This window comes from Nicotiana tabacum, chromosome 10 (genome assembly GCF_000715075.1).
Source record: "Nicotiana tabacum cultivar K326 chromosome 10, ASM71507v2, whole genome shotgun sequence".
Classification (NCBI taxonomy): Eukaryota; Viridiplantae; Streptophyta; class Magnoliopsida; order Solanales; family Solanaceae; genus Nicotiana; species Nicotiana tabacum.
Genome location: NC_134089.1, coordinates 168,988,980 through 169,000,106, shown reverse-complemented (window position 1 = coordinate 169,000,106; position 11,127 = coordinate 168,988,980). Strand labels below are relative to the sequence as shown.

General features: G+C 35.7%; 1 protein-coding gene across 1 annotated transcript; it reads left to right on the top strand.

The window, feature by feature from the left end:
* The first annotated feature begins 1,235 nt into the window (after positions 1–1,235).
* Positions 1,236–11,126, top strand: LOC107784357 (diacylglycerol O-acyltransferase 1A). The gene is made up of 16 exons (XM_016605483.2): positions 1,236–2,148; positions 4,600–4,680; positions 4,911–4,984; positions 5,079–5,154; positions 5,413–5,480; positions 5,863–5,986; positions 6,182–6,268; positions 6,970–7,071; positions 7,152–7,288; positions 8,486–8,567; positions 8,680–8,700; positions 9,321–9,383; positions 9,900–9,947; positions 10,044–10,106; positions 10,344–10,397; positions 10,508–11,126. The coding sequence occupies exons 1-16, from the start codon at positions 1,735–1,737 to the stop codon at positions 10,610–10,612; spliced, it is 1,599 nt and encodes a 532-aa protein (XP_016460969.1). The 5' UTR covers positions 1,236–1,734; the 3' UTR covers positions 10,613–11,126.
* Position 11,127: the final 1 nt, after the last annotated feature.

Genomic DNA, 11,127 nt, shown 5'->3' with positions numbered 1-11,127 from the left:
TAAGAGGGAAAAAGTATAAAAATATATTAACTTTTATGAATAAAAAATTATATTTATATATGATTATCAAAAGGGTAATAAGCAAGATATTAAGTCAATTGGTAAGCTAATAAAAGATCACACGATAATATAACAATATTAGGTAATGAATAATGTAATAACTATAAGCAAAGATTAAAGCGAGTTTTTTTGTGTGGTGAAAATGTAGAAGGATAAGACTTTTCGACTTGGAAGTAAAACATAAAATGGTAATAAGAATTTTGTTAAGATAATATGCTCAAACAAGACAAATTACAATGTGATATGTTTATCACTCTTTAATATCTACCACGAAATAAATGCAAGTACTAAGATCAAGATTGTTAGAGATATAAAAAGGAAATATGTTATCTAGTATGAGATATGAGAAACATTTTCATGTCCTGCTTCTTAATTGATATATAATGATTCTATGTAATTTTTATCCGGAGGGTTTAAATTTTAAGGTAAATTGTATATAATCCAAATAACTCAAATCATAATTTAATATTTGAATCCGCGTATCACGTGGATACTAATATTAGTGTGTAAATAAAAAGAGCAACTTGATTAATTTGATTGTTAGGTAACTGTCAATTAGAAAAAGGCTTCATGTTCTTATTTACAAAGAATTGTGTTTTATAAGTTTATTTCAACAAAAATAATGCATTTGTATACTGAAAACTCTTTAACTTTAAATTTCTTGTTTTACTTTTAATAACATGCTTGTGTCGTCATAAAAATATCATTATATATTTAACAAATATGTACTTAATTAGAAGTTAAAAATTAAAACAAGAGAAAGACTTAACCATCTTTCATGTATGAAAAATATATGTCTTATCGGTATTCATTTTAATTTGGTATAAATGTTGAATGTGAATTAATATATGATCTTAGTTAGTGCCAAACACTTTTTTCTTTCCTTAAGATCCTGCCCAAATAAATAAATACGGTCATATAAAATGAAAAAGAATATTTATTTACTTGCCTAAAATAACATGAAGATACTAAAAGCAGCTAGGCAAGTCATAAACGCATACGCACATGCCTTTTTAAAGACCTTGATACAGCAGATAGACTATTTCCGATAAACCCTTAGCTCAGTAAGATCCAGAGCTATATATGTAAAATAGTAAGGTAAAGACAAACAAGATCTAGGACCTCAAAAGGAACCTCCTATACATAACGAACTTATAAGTTATAATAAATTCTTTTATTCTTAATCCGCAGTTAATGTATTTAACCATTTTTTGTCCTCTATAAACATGACGTCCTCTTCGGCACACTTATAAAATTTGCCTCCTCTCATAAACTTCCAAGCGGCTTTTCAAGATCTTTGTCACTTCCTTCTTTGACCCATCCTCCTAGAAAATTGCACAAATTCCACCATATTCCTCCTCTATCGCACATAATATAAATCCAGTATTACAATTACGAATACAGAAAAAGTAAAAAATCAAAATCAAAATCTAACCGCCTTAACTAGCAAATCATAATTAGTTTTCGAAATCTCACCCAATCCTCCGTTACTTTTTTCTTAGATCTTCTTTTTCGGCCATTCTTTTTCTTCCCAATAACAACGACTCATTGCATGTGAAGGTTGATTTTGATTTTTGTGTTTATTCAAACTCTCTCTTCACGATTTTCTTACTCTTTCTAGAAGTATCCATTACTTTCTATTCTGTGATTTCTGTGATTCGGCGAAAGTAAGCAATGGCGATCATGGAATTGCCGGAGAGCGTCGAAATGACGACGACGGCGACGACTTCAGGTATTGAGAACCTCAACTCCGATCTTAATCACTCGGTTCGGAGGAGACGTGGCAGTAATGGTTTTGAAGCGGTTAGTGCAATCGACAGTTCGGATGCGAATACAAGCGAAGATAGAAGAGATGTGTGTGGCAGCGGTGCTGGATTGGAAACGGTGAATGAGCGGAGTAAATCGGTTGGTGAGTCCAGTGATGTAATTCGAAAGGAGGAGGACAGGAATGATAATGTTGCGAATGGCGAGGAAAGCAAATCAACGGAAACAACAACGACGCCGTTTAAATTTGCTTACAGGGCGTCGGCACCAGCTCACCGGCGAATCAAAGAGAGTCCTCTCAGCTCCGACGCCATTTTCAAACAGGTGTGTCATGTGTACTATTTGCCGTGCTATTTTGACCTGTTGCTGTGTTGGAATATTACATTTCGTAAATTCAGTTTCTTAAACTGTATGTAAGCTTATGATATTAGAATTTGAGTTTGCTAAGATGCGTTTAACAGAGGAATTTAGCTTATTCTAGATGGTGTAAGGTTAGGCCTAGTAGTTAGGTGACTCCTTATTTGTGCTTCCTCCTTGCATAGGAGGTCTAACAAGCCTCGTGTTTATTGGTAGCACGTCTATTTTAGGATTTTTCTTTTTGGTCTGTGATTTATAGGAAGGCGTCTAACCACCTAAATTCATAAGTATTTCTCAGTTCGCTGATTACCTGCTAACGGCTGGGAATGATAGTGGTGATGGTAATCGGTTAGCATAAGTAGAAGTACATAGACACTAGATATCGGGTCTATGTTTGGGTCGGAAAAAATCATGCTGTGAGCTGTTGATGACAGAGAACACCTTCTGCACCTTAATTATTTGCACTCTACAGAACTGTTAATTTTCTATTTATAGTCATATTTGAGGATTAATTTTCTCGAGATGCTAAAGAAAAGGAGAATCTTTGTCGTAATGGACTGCAAAACATGCTGAAACAGGGCTGAAAAAAGAAGTAAAATCTTATTTTTCTTCAAACAAAATTGTATTTCTTCATTTCATGTGGTCTCAACTCTCATCCATGTTGTGAAATCCACAATGTTATGTGACCATTGTTACTGGGTTGATGTTGCTGTTATTGTCGTTGTTTTGTGGTCATTGTTCACATTGTCATATGTGAAGTGGCTTCTGTTGAACTCGACAAATGAGTTGTTTGATGGTGGTAAAAGAAACCAAAGTTAGAGGGGGACATATAAGCTTAGGTTGTAACATAACTTTTACATTTTTCATTGAACCACTTGCTCAACGATGAGTCAAATTTTATCTTTTGATTGGCTTTTGTTCTTGAGCTGGGAAAATATATTCTTATTGTCTGTTGACTCCATGCACTAGAGTTATAAAGGATATCCTTCCCAAAACACACCATAATAAAGAGTCAAGTTCAGATCAATACAGATGATACTAAATGCTGAAAAATCAGGTGAAGAATAAGAAGCATACCACTATTAAATGCAGTTAGGGTTTTCCATAAGCCTATGTTGTCATCAGGCAACATGACTTTCACATTTGCTTGAATGATATTTTCTACTAAAACGGATCAGTTGTACCTCAGTGTGCAGTAGTTTGTCCTTTTTACGCATGAACATCAAAAAGACTGTCCCATATCAGTGCAAACTAGGTATCGCAAGCGTCCTTGATGTACTTCGTCCAATCTCATGAGTTAACCTAGAGTCTAAGTCAAAAATTTGCAATCCAAATTGCTTTCATGTTCTGTTTTCAGTTTTTAGATGTATCAACCTTTATCGTATTCCTAGATCTTTGTTATTACACTCTGCCATTTGCTTCCGTTGCCTATTACGTGTTGTTGCTAATTATTTGTTTATTACTTCCTTTTCATTGTTATTGAGCCGAAGGTCTATCGGAAACAACCTCTCTAGCTTATGATGTCTGCGTACACGTTACCCTTCCTAAACCCCACTTGTGAGTTTCCACTGGGTTTGTTGTTATTGTTGTTGTAGATGTATCAACCTTTAGTCTATGATTACCAAAAGGTATTCCTGCTACTGCCAGTGATCATGCGAAAAAGAAGTTTTGCTTACCCATCATCAGAAAGATAGTGTATTAAGACAAAGAGGTCAACCAAATAGGTAGTCCTGCTACTGTCAGTGATCATGACACAAGAGAAGCTGCTCCTTAATCCATCATCTGAATAATAGGTTTTGACGCTGCATGATCTGGGATGATATATACAATATGGTCAATAGGTAATAGAATTGTCAATAGGTATTAGGTAATGAGCTCTTGTGATATTTGGTTTGATCACAAACAGGTATTTTCACCGACAGTTGAACGAGTAGAAATGTTTACCATGTACTGTGCTTATAGTGAAAAATGTAGCAGGAGACCTTGACAAATGCTAAGAGTTACTGTGCAAAATTACAGTTCTCACTTATGAATTAATGAAGACAATGGATATCTACAGACTAAAGAATCTGAGTGTCATGTTTTTCTGGATTGCATTTCATGTGGCTCACAAGTGCTTATAGCATAAGAGTTACTATATTATTTTATAAGGAGCATAAGAGTAACTATGTTAGAGTTACTATGCTATATTGTCAGTATTCACTAATTTTTTAGAATGCTAACAATTATTATCAATATGCACTAACTATTTGTGAACTAATGAGGAAAGTGGAAGTGTACAAACTTTTAATAGACCAAAGCATTTCAATTTTGCGTCTTTCTTGATTCCATTTCATGTGGCTCACTAGTGCTTGTAGCTCTGCACAAAAGCGGCCATATACCTCTTTGCTAACACCCAATATTTGATTCACGTGGTAGAGTCACGCGGGGCTGTTCAATCTCTGTGTGGTGGTGCTGATTGCTGTTAACAGCAGGCTGATTATCGAGAACTTGATGAAGGTATACATCTTTCTGTAATATCATTCTAATCATGATGAAGGTATACATCTTTCTGTAATATCATTCTAATCAATTTGATTAACAATGCGATTTGTACCCTGGCCACTTGTATCAGTGTCACATTAAAGCCAAGCAATGAATAGGAATAGGTTACAAAAGATATGATATGTCATTTCAAAATGTTTTTAAGTATTGTGTTGCTGATGACAAACTCTTGACTACTATTGCAGTATGGCCTTTTAATTAGGGCTGGCTTTTGGTTTAGCTCGAAGTCGTTAAGAGATTGGCCGCTTCTAATGTGCTGGTATTGCCATCTTGAGTCCCTTCTCTTTCTCTGATCTGTTTTTAATACCTACAATTCTTTAGACAAAAAAATGAAAGTCTTGATGTGCTTCCAGTCTGAGTCTACAAATTTTGCCGCTCGCTGCTTTTCTTGTGGAGAAGTTGTCACTGCAGAGGCGTTTGACTGAGCGTGTAAGTCGAAATCACCTCTTTTTCTCTGCCTTTTTTTTTTCTTCCTAAAATCCTTTGTTGTTTATGAAAAGTAAATATTTCTTTCACATAGTGTTCTCACTGATTCTTATTCCTGTTTATAGTGAAGGAGGTTCATACTGGTGTGTCTGTGGCCGTTGTGTTTTATCCTTTCTGATGTTTTGACGATTGAACTTGTTATGATCCTTCATTACTCTAAGACTCAAAGTTAATCATGAAATTTTCTTTCTGATTCTGCAGGCGGTGGTTACTCTTCACATAACTATAACAACAGCTGCCATTTTGTATCCAGTTCTGGTCATTCTCGGGTATGTTCTTATGCTCTGTAGTCATGAAACTTTGATATACATCCTCTTAGAAGTGTATGATGGGTGGCCCTTGCTGACTGCCATGTTTGTGGTTAACTGAGAATTTTTTTAGCTACAACTGGTGAATATCTTAGATGTCAAAAGTTGCCCATTTATTGGGAGAGGAGTTCTGCATAGGAACTAATATCTGTTTCTAAGCTTTACTGGTCAAGATGTTTTTAAACCTTCGTTTTGGGATATTGGGAAGGACGACTACTGATGTAATTTTGGATTACCAATTACGAGGGGAGCATTTCTAATTATACCTGTCCAACTATTATTTTTGTAGGCTAGATGATAATATTGAAAATAATAACAAGTCAATGCGTTTTAAATTGCGCAGGTGTGATTCTGCTTTTCTGTCTGGTGTCATATTGATGCTAGTTGCTTGCATTGTGTGGATGAAGCTGGTATCTTACGCACATACAAATCATGATATGAGACAGCTCGCAAAGTCTACGGATAAGGTATGATTAATCTATATCCTCTTCTGATGGACCCAGAGGATCTGCAGTTGATTAAAGCTTCATTTGTGGTGTATTAAAAATCACTTGATTAACCAACTCTGCTCTTTAACCTTTGGAAGACTTGTTGGCATTCTGCTCCTGCGAGCGCTATTGAAGATATCGAGTCTCTTATATCTTGCTTATTTTTGTTGTTAGGATGAAACTTCAGATGGGGATTACTCTTATGATGTTAGCTTCAAGAGTTTGGCTTACTTCATGGTTGCGCCAACATTATGTTATCAGGTAGGATAAGTTAAGTCTTGCCAATTGATTTTTGATAAATGGAACATGATGAATTAACAACAAATTGGCAATTGAGTTCGCAACAAAATCTGCTCTGTTTCCCATCTGATTCCTTCTAATTCCATATTGTCTTTTTTTAGGAATAAAAATGCCTGCAGTTTGTTTAGATGCACTGGGGCTACATTCAATGGATACCATAATCGAGTCCTCACTCTTCCTTCTGTCAGCAAGATTATATTCTTGTATTTGTAGTGATAGGATCTCAATTATCATTAGTGACCCTGCCTGACATTGAAATAATGACTCAGTTCTTACGATTCCAATTCTCTTTATTGAATTGAACATATTCATCCATTTTGACTACTTTAGCATATTTTCTCGAACTAATTTCGGGTCTGGTTCAGAAAGACAACTCTCAACCAAAAAATTAAGCTATGACTGATCGAGATCAATAGGAAGCTAAGACTCTATTGGCAAAGTGCAATCCGTGATTATCTTTATGGAAGGGCCTCTTTTTCTATCTGGATTTATAACTTATGGTGTTGCCCTCGTCCTTTCTTTTAATAATATATGCTTTCATCTTATTATTAAATCCCATTTTTAATCAAAAACCTATCTAAGGGAAAAGAGAGAGTTCACTCTAGGAGGTTTCTTGCATCTAACTCATTATTTTTTGGGTTTATTTATTGTGTTATCTGAAGCTTAGCTATCCCCGCACTCCATGCATTCGCAAAGGTTGGGTGGCACGCCAATTCATCAAGCTGGTAATATTTACAGGATTGATGGGATTTATCATAGAACAGGTGATTTTTTCTTGAAGGTTCGAACTGCATTTGCTCCAGTAAAGCGTAAATATATTCTGACGGGATGCATCCTTGTGCAGTACATTAACCCAATTGTGCAAAACTCACAACATCCTTTGAAAGGAAACCTTTTATATGCTATCGAGAGGGTATTGAAGCTTTCGGTCCCAAATTTATATGTCTGGCTCTGCATGTTTTACTGCTTCTTTCATCTTTGGTATGTCCCTCTACCTTTATTTCATATACTCTTTACATCTTTTCCCTATGTTCAATGTCCGAATTGTTTTTCTTGCCAGAGATTTGTGCTTTAAAATTGAGAACAAGTATCATTAACATCATTGAAGTGTATGTCTGCACAGTTTCCCCCTTTTTCAATTGAAACATATTTCTTTGAACTTTTGATGGCCATTTACTCACAACTTGTTTGGATGGTTGTTATGTATTGTTTCATAATGTATCGTATAGTATTGTACTATATCGTTTTGATGTATACAATGTTTGGATAGATTGTATTGTTTGCCGTCGTTTCATAATATCATGCACCAATAATATGAAGAATAAACTTGCAATATTTATAAATAAAAAGTAAGGTACGAGGTAATATTATAATATAAAAAGGTAGAGTAAAGGATAAAATAAAATTATTTAATAATAAAAAAGGGCAAGATGAGAGAAAAAAAATAAGGAAACGACGCGACCACACCAAATCGGTTGTTCCATAAAGTAGCACTTTTCGTCGTTACATAACGACAGATTTAAACGATACGATACAATAAAATTTAAGTAACAATCAAAATAAACATTGTATTTAAAGTAACAATACGATACAATACAATAGGTAACAGGTAACAACCATCCAAACAAGCTGTTACTGTTAAAGCATGGATTACCTTTTACTGTAATTGGAGTTTCTAAACACAATTAGTGCTTACTATCGGGGGGGGGGGGGGGGAAAGGTGCACTAAAGGAACCTGGAGGTTCTCAATGAGCCTGAATGGTTTTAGTAACAGTATATATCTGCCCCCAACCCCAAACAAAATAAAAGAGGAAAAAAGTCCCAAGAACAAGAAAGTGCCTCTAAGTTGTGAATGCCTTAATGCCAAGGCTCTGTTTGAATCCTTTGAACAGTTATGGTTATTCACATGACATTAGAACTCATCTCATCAGATGTTTAGACAATGTATTCTTCCTTGTCTTTGTTAGTGTTAAAGCATCAAAATCATGATATCATGATTCATCTCTTTGCTTTTTCTTGGAAATGGCTTTTGTGTTAATGAATATGAAAAGCTTCACCTTTTCATGAAGTACAGAGCTTAACGTTTTACCTCTGAATAAACTGAAACACATATTTGGCTTATGTGCCCTTGCACCAAAGAGAATGAGCTCTATTTACATCACTTAACTTTGTATTCAGGCTAAATATACTTGCGGAACTTCTATGTTTTGGTGATCGTGAGTTCTACAAGGATTGGTGGAATGCCAAAACAATTGATGAGGTAGATTCAAATATCACTTTGACCTTTTGGTTATATCTCAACTGTTTCAGAGCTGGTTGGAGTTTCTTATTCATTTTGTTACGTGATTGGGTGCTACGGCTGCTGTTATCAGTACTGGAGGATGTGGAATATGGTATGTGTATCTGCTTTTTTTCTATATCATTGCCTGATTCTTATGCATGCAAACATGTGGTTGTCTTATTGACCAAGAAGTAGAATACCAAAAATACATTTCGAATGATGTTATATCCTGTCGTCATTCTTGGTTTGTTTTGTCACTAAGTACAGCTTTTTCTAACAGAAGCAAATGTCTGTCTTCTCTTTCACTCCACGTTGGCTTTGACACAATCTTTCAACATGTGACTAATGCAAAGGCTATGTAAAAGAAGTAGGTGGTGAAGTGTAAGCCTAAAGAGTTTTAAGACACCAACGTGTGTCCAGAAAATTTAGTTGGTAAAATGCAAAAAAGCTTAAATAAAAGGTATAATCAAGTCACCTTAGAGAGATTTTCCAAAATGTGAGATCAAAACACTTATGTGTCCTAAGACTTGCATAAAGAAATTCTATCCAGGGGCTTTACTGGTAATGGAGGACAAAATAGTCGTGGGATTTAAGGTTGGGTAATAAGGTCTCTAGGGGTTGGTGGAGCTTTGCAAATCTAAGTGCAAGCACATGATATTAAGCTTACATCTTTGTCAAGCATTTTTCGTTATTCGGCAACATTAGTAACCATGTATCTGGTGGTTATTGCAGCCTGTTCATAAGTGGATGGTTCGTCACATTTATTTCCCTTGCTTAAGAAACGGAATTCCAAAGGTACCTTCACACTCTTAATTGCTCTTTTGGGCTTCTTTGTGTCCTATTTCCTTCTGCTCTCCTCTCCTAATTAACTAACTATATTTCGTCTGCTTTTCTTTTTACTTTACTGAGGCAGAAGGAATTACTTTTACTTTCAGTTGTGCGGCAATCTGTGTTCACTTGATGAGTTTTTATTCAAAATGCTCTTTCTCAGAAAATTTATGATAGCACTTCCATCTTTCATCTCTGGCCGATTTTCAAGGACCAATATTTCCAATGTAGATGGGTATAAAACCTCAAGATTACACCTATATTCTGAATGAAATAGCAAAAGAAAAGAAAAAAGACTGCCTCTGATATTCGACCATCATAAAGTACCTTTTTAGCTGGCAATTCAGTGTATGTTTTACATTTTCCTGTCAGATCTCAGTTAATTGATGAGTCTGCAAATAGGATAAAGCGCCAACCTGCTGCCTCAAATGATCTTGCACTCACTGCTTTGACAAGACTAATACTTGCTAATACTTGGTGCAGGGGGTTGCAATACTGATTGCTTTCCTTGTATCCGCTGTTTTCCACGAGGTATGTTGTTTCTGTCCCTCTTCCATATTTTATGGTGAAAGGAGGTAATGTCAGCTTACGATTGGTTTGAGATGACATGTTCCGGCGTATCTGCAGCTGTGTATTGCTGTTCCATGTCGCCTTTTCAAGTGGTGGGCATTCAGTGGAATTATGTTCCAGGTAATGGCATCTAACATAGTGACCTAACATGTTATTGGAATTGAGTTAGTTACCAGGTTGCCATTTATGCTTTACTATAGATAGTACCCATAATTGCATTGAATTTTAACTCTCACTTTGTGTTTCCAAAGAAAACTGCTTTTAAGCATAAACAAATGGAAAAAAAGACAATTGAAAGCCAAGGTTTTCTATCTTAGTTGTCCATGCTGAACAATAAAATATGGTGTTATTTCTCAGGTTCCTTTGGTCATACTCACAAACTTCTTACAGAACAAGTTCCAAAGCTCGATGGTATGTTATATTTCCATACGCTAAGCTGGTCCCCCCCCGGCTCCTTCTAAATCCATATAGAGTATAATGCAAGCGATTAATATTAGATTATATATGGGGAATCTTTCTAGGTGGGCAATATGATGTTCTGGTGCTTTTTCTGCATCCTTGGTCAGCCAATGTGTGTGCTTCTGTACTACCACGACGTGATGAATAGAAAAAGCAGTGCACGTTAAGCTTCATCCAAGGTTTTTGTTGATGGGCGATTATTTAAATTTTGGATCCCTAGCTCTTTGCTACTGTTTCCTAGAGGACACTGGTCATCCACTGCAACATTGCTGATGATGTGTTTCTGGCAAGGCATTCCTGCTATTTCCTTCATCTGTCCACAAATGATATTCAGATGATATGAAATTATGTGTTTCGAATGCACAACACAAGGGCACGGCCAGTGATGCTGATGTCTTGACATTTTATTGTGATCTTCATGTCAGAGAAATGTAAAATACTATCTTGAGATAAATTTTCTTGTCAGTAAATCCCTTTCGCCTCTAGTTTCTCATTCATCTATTTCTGCTTGAGGCTGGCTTTGATGCAAGCTTGAAATGTAAACAATTGGGTGTAACTGATAAACAAAGCCCATTGTGCTTTGTAAACGCTTATTTGGATTTTGATTGTTACTCTTTAAAAAAAAAAGAGTAGAACACGCTTATTTAGATTGTTATGATGTCAAAATTTTGGGGGAAGCCGA